The 14,426-nt window shown below is 32.3% G+C and overlaps 1 protein-coding gene across 2 annotated transcripts in view; it reads left to right on the plus strand.

The window, feature by feature from the left end:
• Nucleotides 1-4,393: 4,393 nt before the first annotated feature.
• LOC129232345 (ubiquinone biosynthesis protein COQ4 homolog, mitochondrial-like) overlaps nt 4,394-14,426 on the plus strand; it is a 28,274-nt gene continuing 18,241 nt past the window's right edge. For both annotated transcript variants that reach the window (XM_054866495.1, XM_054866497.1), the window contains exons 1-4: nt 4,394-4,655; nt 4,831-4,968; nt 6,198-6,294; nt 10,047-10,149. In XM_054866495.1, coding sequence (XP_054722470.1) covers nt 4,553-4,655; nt 4,831-4,968; nt 6,198-6,294; nt 10,047-10,149 — 441 coding nt within the window. In that variant the 5' untranslated portion in view covers nt 4,394-4,552. The remainder of the gene's footprint in view (nt 4,656-4,830; nt 4,969-6,197; nt 6,295-10,046; nt 10,150-14,426) is intronic.

The raw sequence follows: 14,426 nt of genomic DNA on the forward strand, positions 1-14,426 counted from the left end.
TGCATAATACTTAATAAAGTTTAGTTTATTTGATAAGTGTTCAAAAAAAATTAACTATCACACTAAAATATTATGATGCATTGTGATTAATGCATCTTTAATCTAGAAAAAAATAATAGACAAATATGAAAATATGTATTTTGTTTCATATCTCTTAAAAGATGTCGAATTTCAAATCTGAAAACTGAACTTCAATAAAAATTTGATATTCCTAGGCAAAATGACCTACCTTTATATGCTCCTTCCTTTACATGAGTTACACACAGCAATCTTTACTTTTTAAAACTAAATTCTACGTAGTGAAAAAAGCTTTAATGTCATCAAAACTACTGTAAAATGTTTTTATTGACTAACATTTTAAAAAATGCATACAAACAAAACATCACAATTGCATGAAAATTTGACAGGGACAAAACATCTATGTTTGTTTTCAGCAATCACGAATTGCTTCTTGTTTTCACTTCACTGGTAAATGATGTTAGTCCTTTGATTTTTGGAAAGGAGCCTCGGGAGCACCACTGTTGACTGGCTCAGGTCCTGCTTCTCCAGCAAGCATGGTCTCCATCAGCAGCACTGACCACCAGAATCCGCTCCTGCTGTGCGGTTGCTTCTGTATCCTACACACACGCCTTCAAACATACACACGTCTTTACACACACACACGCCTTCAAACACACACAGGTCTTTACACACACACGCCATCAAACCTTCACATATCTTTACACATACACGTAAACACACGCACCAGCACATGCACACTCATGATTGCAAAAAGCTTAATTTTAATTCAAGATGTCAAAAATTCAGGTTTATTATTATTATTTATTTATTTGATTTTATCTGGTCAGGTTTTGATGTGCCGCAAATAATTTTTAATCACAACTTTCATGGCAGAATCTGTTGCCCTAATTTTGATTAATACTGGGAGAAAACCAATTTATAAAAACACTTATTTTGGCAATGCCAATGCAACATCTGGAACTTTGTTAATACATATTACAGTAGAAAAAAATACTTAGAATTTAATGCAAAATTTTAGAATTTCAATTACAATAACATCATGACATTTGGAACTATACTTGCCTGCAACTTAAGTGGACAGTGACATCATCACGACACACAGAAGAAAAACCGAGTTAACAGATAAAACGTCACACTTACTAGCTTCCTCACCCTACCTGCTTCACAAATAAGAAGAGATCACCACCTGTGTATGAGCTGCTCCTGGCTGGCGTGTTTGATTCAAATGGTTTTAATGTTTCGCGCTGCTTCATTCGTAAAGTTGAAAATATTTAAAGATTGACAGAAATTATGACTAAAAAAGGTAGTATGCGTGGGTTCAACGAACAAATCTGATTTCTAAATGGTAGAGCATAATTTCACCCGAATATCGGAAAAGATGCAATGAACTATTTCCTTCATTTGGTCTCATCTTATTTCTCTATTGTCAAGTAAGCTTGCAGTCAAGTATACAATACTCAAGAAAATTGCAGCCATAACCACAATTGCAGATGTAACTGCCGTGAAGGCCTTTTCACCAAAAAGTCCAAACTGTTCCAAAATATTTGAATTAAATATCTCCTTTTTCTAATTTTTGTTCTGAAAAACAGCCAAGAAAACTTTTTAATTCAAAAAATGAGAAAATTACAAAAATAATGGACTGATGCTGCATAAAGCATGTGTTTTCACATTTGGAATTATTAAATTATAAGATATACTTACCTTATATGTTTGAGTGTTAAAGGATATAATTTTAAAAGATGTTGAAAACACAGAGAACAAACATAAAAGAGAAACTACATTAATTTAAATAGTTCCTCCTGAATGTTTTTCTCAGTAATTTTTCCGCTTGGTTTTTTTCTTCTGCTAAAATAAAGAAATAAATATTTGCTATCTTGTTTTTCATAACAATTTATGAATTATATATTTACATACTTGACAAACACAGGATACTGCAATAAAAAAAAAAAAAAAAAAAAAAAAAAAACTGGCTTGACAGAGAAGGAACATAAAAAAGAAACTACATCAATTTTATTAGGTAGGGTCGCTGTAAAATGTTCCTATCCGGATGTTTCTCATTCTCATTCTTTATTTTCTCTTTCATACTATAAAATAATTAAATATTTGCAAAAGAATAATTTGTACATTGTATTATGAGTATTTAGTGTCATTCTAAGTGCTCGGTAAAGTGTATGTCAGCAAGGTTGATACTCTGAACTCAAACTAAGAGCTACTTGGTACGGCACTAGTGAAACCTACACATCAAATACATACAATGTGAATTTTAAAGTCAGACTTTTATGAGTAATAGTTGGCTAACTTGGATTCATATTTAATTGCTGCAAAATTTACAGCATTCAGAGACTTATAAAATATTACGCTAATTTTAATATGGTAGATTTCCAACAACTTGATACTTAATAACTCCGTCAAATCCAGAAAACTCATCTACATTCTGGCAGGATGAAAACACCTGGGAGAAAAATTTTACATATGCATTCTCATTAACCTGGCATTTTTAAACACAATCACTTTTTAGTCAACAGTTGGCTGAGTGTTCAAGCAAATATAATACCATTTGAATTTAAATAAAACAATCGGGAAATTGAAAAAAAAATCATGCCAAAAAATGCTTATTATTAAGGAGGAGTAAGTGAGACACTTGTAATACATTGGTAAAACCAAAATTCCAACATATTGAGATTTCATAGCTTTTAGGGAGAAATAATATTAATAGTAGTGCACATCTTGCTAATGTAAATGATGAGGTGCTAAAACATGAATGCAAATAATAAACCCAACATTGGGCCTTTTTGTGCCATCCGACAACAAGGGGAAAGACTAAAATGCAATCTTTATAATGCAAACACATATTCAAGCAATGTGCAATTGAAAAAATTAACAAACTGGATAGATGTTTTGGGGGAATGCATGCTTAAATTGAATGGTTCAACTGAATATTCATAAACATAAAAATTTCTAGAAAATAAGACTTAAACATTTCCACAAAACAACTTTAGAGTTTTAATTCTTTCAGCAAAGTAACACAACACATGCAAAGAAATCTAAGTTAATAACCTAGTCTACGTGCAAGATAGATTTTTATATTTAAAAAAATGAAAAGCTAACATTGTGGAAGAAATGCAGATCGAACATACACGAACAGAAATCAAAGTTAGGGTACCTGTGAACTTAATTCCTCATTAGTAAAAAATTATCATTGAGTAAAAAAAAATACATTTACCAGAAACAAAGAAACATACCAATAAAGAAAAGAAAAACGTCAAAACAGTTTAATACTCCACTAAATTTTTAAAACAGCAAACAAAGTAGCAATGGCCGACATTCAAATCAAACGGAAAAGCGGTAGGTAACATACAAACACTTACCTTTTGCTGACCAACAAATGTTCTAAAATTTGAAAAACACAAAAAATCAGCAGCATCTGAAACACTTATCTAAGAAAAGAACATCTACATTAATTCATGTAGTTACAGCAAAGAAAAGTATCCAGTACAAAATTGTTATCCACCAAACTCACGCCGTATTTTAGAAGAAGTGTTAGTTTTCTCAGTTCACCACACTTTAAAAAGAAATGAATTTAAAAAAAAACTCACCTCACATCAACAAAACTTTAAATTAAAAGAATTTTGCCGCAGAGACCTGAATATAAACAAATCAAGTAATATCCAACAGTCAAATATCTAGCAGATATCCATAAATGAGACTTCGATGGATATTTATTTTAAACATTCAGGTTATTGAATAGTCATCCACAAGCTATCCAAATATCTATATCTAAAACATGTAGAAATCTGGATAGCTAGACGACTTGCGAAAATCCATATCCAAAATCTGGATATCCATAAGCTATCCGAATATCCACATCCAAAACATGTAACCGTTTGGATGTCTTGAAGATATATCAGAAATCCATATCCATAGACATAACCAGATATGGATATCCATCAGCTGTGTGGCAAATCCAATGGATATTTAGATATGCCATGGACCTTTTTGGATGTCTAAGGGACAATTGTGGTTGTCTGGGTTTGACAATTGAACATTTAAAAATCAGCATATTTATTCTACTTATTATAAGTTATCTTGTGAGAAATTCTTGAGAAATTTTGCTTGATTATAAGAACTATATGATGCGGCCTGCGGCCGCCCCTTGCTTTGGCCGCCCTTGTGCGGCGCACACTCTGCACACCTGCTAGGATCGGCCCTGCTCATAGCTAGAAAATATTCCAACCGCGTTGATCCGCGTTGTGAATCTGTCCGTTGAGCCTCTTGAGCCAGAGCTACCGTCTGTCATATCAAAGAGGAGAAACTCTTGGTAGAAATCTCTCCCCTTCTTTTTTCTCAGTCAGCCTAATGTAATACAAACTAAGCTGCGAATTTGGTTGTGTGTTCAAAATTACGTAAAATGATATGAACCTTTTCTAAACCATTTTTTTTTTGTCAAAAAAGCATTTTCTTCCAAAAAGTGTATGTGCAGTTTTTGACTGATTGCTGTCTTTCTGCCGAGTAAAAACTAAAAAACGCCGTTATGACTGCAATGTTTGTCAACAAACTTAACATGGGATTAGTTAACCGAGTTATCAGTAATGTTCGTTTAATCTGTTCTGCTCATGGACATGATTCACACCCTGGTAAAATTTTAAAACAACTACTTAAATGCAATGATTGAATAGTTTCATAGACAAAGATAGTTTTGTCATTTTTCTTAATTTTTGTTTTAATTATTTTTAGTGTATGAGTGTGGTAATAATTTCTTGCATAGTTTTTTGAAAGCAGAGAAAATTTTACTTTACATTTTGTATTTAGAAAAGGAAGAGCCTTCGTTGCATGGGAAAATGCAGAGGACGGCATTATACCAGAGTCATATTCCTACTACACTCATCCAGAAGATTCTCCTTACCCTGGGGTCGTCTGTAGTTTCAATAAGTGATCCATATCGTCATGGTGAGTATCATTATCCCCTTTAAATGCAGCTACTAAAAAAAAAAAAAAAAGAAAAAACGAATTTTGTGTATTTCTGCTGTTTTTATAATGGCTTTCTGAATGTTCAGTCAGGCAATTGATTTTTCAAATCACTTTCCTTGGGTTCGCAATTGGTAAGCAAAACAAGGCGTTTTGCTTACAACGCAAGGTTGTTGCAATATAAGCAAAACAAGGTGAGTATTAGGTTGTATGTATGTTTGAAACCAGTTGCAAAAGGTGATTAAAGTTAAAAAAAATTTTTAATGAACAAAGCATTCAAGTTCAGTGGGGAACGAAAATCCAGCTTTAAGCATGTTAAAATAACTAACAAAACTAAAGCTTGGATTTTGAAACACGGCTTTGGTCAAAATTGCACACCAATGATTTCAAAAGAATTTATTCAGATTGTAATTCTTTTTTCATCAAAAAACATTTTTGAGAAACAGATGATGAATAGAGAAAACTAAAAGAGGTTGGTTCATTTATTCAGAAAGTAAAGGTGCTGTCTTTTGTGTCTGTGCAGCATGCTTAGCAATCGATAAAATCTCGTTTACTGCTTGTTTTTTCATTTCTCTCTTTCACACACACAGATTGAGGTTTCTGCTATTCCACTAAGGAAACTTATACCTCTATTAATCCACAATGTTTCCAGGATTTGTTTTTCCAGGACAGTACAAAGACAACACAATAGATGGTGGTGCCATCTATGGACAGTTGGAGAGACAATTTAGAACCAGGCCAGGAGCCGAATAACTTCCTAGTCCGGCACCCCCAGAGGTATCGTTTCCCTTGGAGGACATTGTGACCACGAGGATATTTAACGTTGCCCATTCACCATTAATGACGACGGTGGGTCTTTGACCAGTGAGGATCGAACCCGAGACCCTCCGGTCCCGAGTTCAATGCCTTATCGATCAGGCTACCACGGCCCAATTTTTCATTTTATATCAATAAATTTTTCCTATGTAAGCAGCATCGCTTAATTTGCATGAAGTTCCCACCATGGAATGCAGACTATTTATACATGGAAAGAGGCTTTGAAGATTATATTGGGCTTTGGCAATTTGTTTTTCAGAAATTAAGCCTTGCATATAAAGTCGAGTTTCATATTTTTCAGCATATCTTTTTAATTGTTTTTGAAAATGCTCACCATCAGTTATTTATTATTAAGTTTTATTTAAATAAATGAAATAAAATATATTTTTTTCTAGATATGGTAGCTGTATTAGGTGAAACTACCGGATATTTATCGGCTAAGAAAATCAGAGATATAATGCTTCAAGACGTTGAAGGTAGTGCCATATTAAGGTTTGTTACTTGCTTATTTTTTGTTCAGAAAAGTGCTTCCACCTTTCCTTTATTTTCAGTTCAATTTTATGCATGATTTATGTATTATAATTATAACAAATATGATTCACACATAAAAAACTCCTATTTTTTCCCATGCTACAGTTAAAACTCGCTATGACGTACTTTCAACAGACTGACTTGAGAGATGACTATAGCCAAGGGTTGGCTATATCTGATTTAAAAAAAAAAGTTGGAATTTGCTAAGATACTTCTATAAGGAACTTCTTATTAACACAATGTTTCCATTAGTAATAAGAGATGGAGTGAAATGTATCAATTATATTATACTGAATTATAAGCTAACTATAAAAGTTTATTAATTTTTATAAAATTCTGTATAGAATTTAAGAAAGATGTTATTTTCCGTTGCAAGCTTTTGGATTTTATATGTGTTCACCAATTTTTTAGTCAACTACTGCAAACAAATACACAACATGCTGATCTATAGTTTCAGTTGTAAGGAAAAAAAAAGCTCAAAACATTGCCATTGACATTGATTTCTGACTTATGAGCAGAAACTGAAGGTTTAGGACCAGTGGCGGCTCGTGGGAGGGGCCAGAGGGGGCCCGGGCCCCCTCACTTTTTTTAGAAGACAGCACTTTATAACTTATTTATTTTTCTTTTTTTTTGTACGTACGTGCTTGAAATTTCAAAACAAGAAAGGATTGTACCTTATTATCCTGCATATAATCCACAGATTATCTGTTAAAAAGTGTAAAATCAATGAGGTGTGGATTATATGTTGTCGCGGGTTATCTGAACGTGTGTGTGTGTTTCTTTCCCTCAACACCAATGCATTGAACTTCAATATTTACAGCAGGATTTGCAGTGACCATTACCCTACCTGTATGCTGTTTATTTTACATAGCTTGACTGTTCTTAAGCGATTCAAGCTATGTAAAATAAACAACAGTAAAGGAAGAAGCCTTTATGTGCACAAGATTAAACCGTTTGCTCCTTTCTTGACTCTTTGTCTTCAAGTAATTAGTTTACTATAACGACAATTTAGAGAAGCAATCATTATTTTTTAGATTATTTTCATATTAGTTTTGAATATACCTTAAGAGTTATTGCTTCTTCACATTTTTAATTTAGTTGCAAAAATAAATTTAATTTTATTAATTTAACAACAACAACACAAAAAAAAAGTTTAAATATTAAAAAAATATTTTTTTAAATTCGTTTTTTTCAAAAACCAAGGGAGGTGGGGGGAGTGGAGGCGAGTGCACCCATGATCTGGCTCCCTCACTTTTTCAAGGCACGAGCCACCACTATCCAGAACTAAAATCTACTGTTTCTTCATCAATATCAGAAAATGAATGTGCAGTCAAGTTTTTCTTGTCAAAGGCTTTTAAGAGGACTCATCAGACAGAAATTTTCTAGCTTTCGGAAGAGAGAGAGAAAGCTGTAGCGTTTTTCTTCCCCCTCTATGTGAAGCGGCTGAGAGGTTTTGGGGGACGTCTTCCCCTCTACACTGTCAACGCTCAAAATTTATTGGCCGGGGAAGAGGGTCAGTGTGTAGTATTTGATGACCGCATACAATTTTTGCGGTACAGATGTGATATACCCCCCCCTTGGCGAGGATAGAATTTTTAGCTCATTTCGAAAATCGCCAACGTTGGCGATAAAACTTTTTCCGGTAGCCCTAGTAACCCTGCAGAATATACCTGGGAAGTACAGATGTGAACTAATTCTTTTCGCACATAATGGTGCATATTTCACACTTAAAACTGTGTCATTATTGTACACTGAACGGAAGGAGCCACCCTTGGGTGTCTCCATGAAAATATACATAACTGGGACCATACTCCGACTGTAATGTATATTAACAGTCGGAGGGATAACGGATCGAGCCGAGCGAGGTCCTGGCGAGCCAGAGGTCTCATAGTACTTTCGTAATGAGACCGAGGCAGGGCCGAGGTCTCATTACGAAAGTACTATGAGACCGAGGGCTCGTATCCCGGAGAAATGATGAAAAAAAAAATTAATGCTTTAATTTCGACTTGTAATTAATACAATAATTTATTTCATTGTATTTTAATATGTTTACAAAAAACCCCGGCCCTGTACATTTTTGAAGCATATATTCGTGATGTTTTTTGTTGTGCTTTTATGTTGTTTTTATATATATTGTGTTCTGAAGTGCTTTGATCATGTTTTTTTATCTGATTTTTTCCTGTTGGCGCTAAAAAAACATTGCTAAGAACGATGTATGACATATGTCGTCATACATCGTTTTCTTGGCGACGCTTTCTTGGCGCCAACAGGAAAAAGTCGCCAAGGGTGGGGTATATCACATCAGTTCCATTTTTGCATTGACTCTTTTAGCACATTTTAGTTTTGACCCCAAATCTTCTACACAATCGGTGTTTTGTGCCTAACTTTCCTTTCCTTATGCACTGAAACTCGAAATTTTGTTAATTTTATATTTGTTATTTGTTTTCTAAATTTGATTTATTAAAATGCTTTCACATGGTTATCTCAAAATTCATTTTTTGAAACCCTTCATATGCCAAAAATTTCCTTCCAAAAAAGTTTTAATTGCCATTTCTCCTCTGCAATTTTTGTAGTAGAACCAATTCTGGAGACATATGCTTGTAGTCACCCTTTTTCTTGGAAATTTTAAGACTAGAGGATTGATGCGAGATATTAAGGGAGTCTCGGTATGAGTTGGCACTGTAGTCTTTTTTATCTCGGTGTTTTACCCAGACTTTAGATTCTTAGTGCTTTTCTTGGGAACACATTGCCTATTTTAAAAACAGGGGGTCCATTTTTCATCAATTTTCAATCAAAAAGCTTTTGAATGTGCTATTAGTTGAAGGTAAAATAAGAATTTTTAAGTTTGTAACCTAGAAAAAAAAATTGACATTGCTGTCCATTTCAAACACCTTTCCAAAACATTTTTTACAATAACAAAATACCATCAAGCTATTGAGAAAAACTATGATGACTGACATGATTGAAAAATGAAAAATTGGTAGTCTGCTTATTCAGAAGCAGCTAACGATCCAGTTTAACAATGTCTAGTAATCAGTCAAAAAATGAATACTAGATCTCATTGCATCAAAATGAGGATATAAATAAATTTCAAATCTAGCAAAATGTTAAAGAATAACTTGTTAATTGTTATGCAAAGTGGTCGCATAGTACATAGATAAATGTACATAATTGTAGAAATTACCCACTTTTTTTTTTTTTTTTTAAACCTTGTTAACTCAATATCTCAATTTTTTTCTCTTCCCGAGAGATTCAAGATATTGAGGTTGTATTGTATATTGTTAGAATAGTAAAGAATATGAAAATAGTTTGACCCAAAGCAAAATTTTAAAACTTTTCATACTTCTTGAGATGCTCAAAACTTGAGTCCGAATAATTGGCTATTTTTCTCAAGAAAAAAAAAGAAAAATATTTTTAAACTAAATGCTGAAATGAGTCTGTAATGACTCATTTTCTTCTTGACAGGCTGAATGTTTTCAGCAATGCTTGAAATTTTGCACATTTATAATTTTAAAGTAAACAAAAAATACACTGTATAAGTACATTTGTTACTAATTTTAGTTTATTTAAAATTAAATATTATACTTGTAGTTCTGAAATGATGGTTTAGAGAGTCACATTCTGCTATACCTTTAGTTTTTCAGAAAGGATTGACTGATTTATTGCTAGTACTTTACACATTTGTTAAAATCATAAGTTGTTATTTTTTTTAGTGACCGACCAAGAATAAGCTCTGAAACCATTGATTTTCAATACTTGAAATCACTCCCAGTAGGAACATTTGGTCATGCATACATGAAATTTCTGAATGATAATGTAAGTTCAAATTGGTTTATCTTTATTTTTGATTGTTTGCTTTTATAAGTTCTTTTTCAGAATGGAATGTGTTAAATGTTTAAATGTTACTTTTGATTCAAATGTTCTTTGTAGGTATTGATACATTAATATAGAAAAGTTTATCTTTTTAAAAATTCAAAATTAGTGTTAATAGTGCATTGTTTTAAGTAATGTAATATTATAGTAGTTTTGTCTTGTACGCCTGTGAGGATACAAAGATTACATGACTAGAATTCTGTATGATAAAAATAATAAAATGATTTAGTTAAATATGAAGTTCAAATTATCCCTTTCTTAAAGGAGAAAAGGAAATTAAACTTCTCTTAACTTGGATATACTTTTTTACTGCTGCTCTGTGTTTTTTCGTTAGTAAATCTTTTATAAAATTCAATGCCACAACAAAACATTTTGCAGAATAAGGTACCAAAAAATAAATTTTCAAGCTCAATTTATCCAACTCAATCATTATATTTATAAAAATAATAAAAAAAATCTGCTTATTTCTGTATTTAAAACATAGGTTCTACATCAGTCACTTTCATTAAGATTTTTTTTTTGTGTGTGTGTATTTAAAATGTTTTGCATTGAATTTTTCTGCATTCTGCAGAAACCTTTTTTTATACTTCTCCAATCTTTGTTCATGGTGTAACTTATATTTTAAACATTTATAGTAAATATATGTAAAAATTGAAGCACTATAGTTCAATTTAGTACATTCAAAACTGAACAGACTTTGACAGCTTTAAAAATGGAATTAAAAAAAAAAAAATCTTAGTTTCTGAAAAAAGTATATATTAAGGCAGAAACTACTTATATTCATCACCAGATAATGAAAAAAAAATGGAGGTATGTGATAAAAATAGGGAAAGTTGAATTTTTCTCATCTGGGATTGCATGAAGGAAATTTAAAATGAAAATAAAAAACATGTGTACCTAAAGAAACAGTTGATTGAACACAACTATAATAAAATAATTAATGGTTTAAAAAGTAGTGCAGTAAATCAATGTCCAAATTTACTTCTTCTTTAAAAGTTAATTTCTTTCATTATTTTTATAATTATCTTACCTATTTTAATGCTCATTTACTGTACCTGAGACAAATAAATATCCACTAGCTCTTATTTTCAATCTAAATATCCAGAGTATGCTGGCTTCAGCGCAGTTGGTTATCATGCCTAGCTCCTACACCTCTTTGATATGAACTTAGTTATTGCTCATTTGTGACTTCTGATATAGACTATCTGTCAATAATTATTAACATTATGTATGAAAAGCTCAATTAGCTAATATCAATAACACAAATAGCAGACTGAATAGACATTGTAAATTAGTCAATTTCAAAAGATCTCATTTCCTACAATTTTTAACTCCTGTTTTATGTTTGCTTTAAGCTTATGTTTTCATTCAAAGTTAATGTTTCCCTTCTATACATTATTTGAATTACTTTAACATTGTAAATTCTGATAGTGGGATTGCTTTCATTGTCTGAACAAAACAATGTTTTGGTTTTCTCTTGAAAAAAAAACTGTTCCGAGAAATAAGAGATGTAAATGCTGAATATTATTCAGTGTTGTTTTAGCTTTTACCACATTTGATTTATATTTCCATGAAATTGTATGAAAGTAACCTAATTAGTTTTAGATAGCTTTACGAACCCAGCCACGCTTAAAGAACATGTCTGATTTCTTTATGATGTCATTTGAAGTATATTTCTTGCAAATTAGGCAGTTATTTTTGTACTTTTTATTTAATACGTCAAATTGTCCCTTTTTTGAACTTAATGTACAATTTATGCAAACTTTTTTATAAATTTGTTTTTAAATCACTAAATGCAGTAACTAATGATCTGTTTTTACTTTCTTTTATATCCAATACATAAAGTGTCTTTCAATTGGAGAGGGTAGATGTTGACAGCCTGTTGTGGTGGCTTTGTTGCTTTGGTGATTTCTTTCTAATCTGCTGTTTATTTTTCAGTCGCTCATGCCTAATCACCATGACAAGTTTCATGATTGAGCAGCACATTTAGGGGAAACTAGGGAGGTTTGACCCATAGGGAGACATAAGACATGAGTATCTTTTCCATGAAAAGAACATTTAGGGAAAATTTTAGTCATGTTATTGGTTGACCAGTCACACAACAGTATTTTGCAGGGAAATGTCATTTCAGAATTATCAGTGGTTTTTAAGAAATTCAGTGTTAAATGATACTGCACTGTAAAAGTGAAGTTTGAAGATTTTGTAATTTTTTAGATTTTAACTACCATTTTAGAGGGATTGAATTTTAAATGTATACATGTTTTAGCTACTTTTCTTGATATCTATTGATTACAGCAGTTTTATCTAACTTTAATCTAAGTTGCTAAAAATATTAGGAAAACAAAAGAAAGCTACCTAAGGAGCTTTGACCCAAGCTAACTAGGGAGTCGTGACCTTGTTTAATTTGATGTTTTTTCAATGAATTTTTATTTTTGAATAGATAAAATTTTGTAAGTTAGGATTTTATTAATGATTTTATTTTATTAAAAAAAATTTCACCCAAAAATCAGCCTTAATTTCCATTTTGCTCACCCCCGAATGAATGTTGAGTTTATTTTTCAACCCGACCACACTTGGATATACGCCTAGGAAAGTACAGAGACCCGAAATATAAATTTTTACGATCCCCGAGTTAATTACAACGAGTTTTCTCATGACGTCTGTATGTACGTATGTATGTGCGTATGTGTATATGTATGTCGCATAACTCAAGAACGGAATGTCCTAGAAAGTTGAAATTTGGTACTTAGAGTCCTAGTGGGGTCTAGTTGTGAACCTTCCTTTTTGGTTTCATTCGGATGCTCCAACAGGGGTCTTTTGCCCCTTTTTGGGGGAAAATCATTGTTATTTTTAATGTAAACTCAAGTGGTGTTTTAATTTGGCAGACACTTGGCAATATATCACCAGTCTTTTGGTCGCCAAGTTTTGTCGCCAACTTAGCGACAAATTCGACGATTTTTTTTAAAATTTATTTTATTTTTTTATTTTTAAATCTGGTTTTAATTTGGCCACTGTTGATGATATTTAGAGAGTAAACTTTTGAATCACATTAAAACTGCCAATAATGAGAAAATGACATTGAATTAGAGTAAAAGGAAGTCATGTGATGCACACATCAGCTCGTTTATGCAATAACTCTAACATTGTGAATATGAAGGCCTGATTTTTTTTTAAAATTAATTTCTGATACATAACATTTTGGCATAAAAATGTTTTTATTTCACAAATAACTAAAATACTAATAATCTTTGAGCCCAGTGGGTTATTAGTTAGTAAAATAACCAAAATAATGCTTTGGTCTGACCTGATAAAGTTTTGAATTCGACTTCTGCTTTCCTGCTGATATGGAGTAAGATTAATTTAAAAAAATGTACCGCTTCACCTAAAGAGTGAACATGATGTATATTCACTTCAAGTATCACTTATTTAAACAAAAAACATCATCAAACCTGCATTTTTTATTTCAATATCTATGAGTCATCTTACATTCATGAGGGGGGTCATGTCTCCCTAAGTGTTGGATCAAGTGTCCTTAGCTCTAAGGACACTTGACCCAGTTGCAGATTTTAAGAATATAATTTTTTGTACCATTTCTACCTAAAATTATGCTATTATTTTCAGCCATAACAATGTGCTAAATGGCAAAGTATTTATGTATATTTTTTTGATATTGTTCTAACACTTCTACAAAAAAAAAAAAAAAAAGAAAAGAAAGAAAAAACCAAAAATTTGGTCCAGTCTCCCTAGTTTTCCAAGCATTGTACTCCTTGAGTTCCTTTTACAGTAGATGTGGTAGCCCTTCACAGCCGCATATTAGACAACGCCATTCAACATGAGGTTCACCAGGTGACGATGAATCGATAAGAAGTTACTGTTTAGTGTGGATTTTAGGCGGAGGATGTCAATGGTCTGTACTTTTTGAAAAAAGAGTTGATGAGGTCATCACCGTTAACAGTGAGCAATGAAGAACGATGACAACTAATTTCCTTTTGGCCCAAATTGAACGATTTGGACATAGACGACATGGTATTCCAACAGGTTGATGCTATGTCCCAATGAACAATTTGAGAGAATGGTTATCTTTGCAGAGGTGATGTTAATTGGTCCCAAATATTGTGCAGTTTGACCTAGCTATACTTTTTCTTGTGGGATTTCCTGAAGTCACTGGGCTATACAAATAAGCTGCAATCGACCAATGCCCTTAAAGCTCAAATAACAGA

Source organism: Uloborus diversus, unplaced genomic scaffold (genome assembly GCF_026930045.1).
Source record: "Uloborus diversus isolate 005 unplaced genomic scaffold, Udiv.v.3.1 scaffold_1176, whole genome shotgun sequence".
Classification (NCBI taxonomy): domain Eukaryota; kingdom Metazoa; phylum Arthropoda; class Arachnida; order Araneae; family Uloboridae; genus Uloborus; species Uloborus diversus.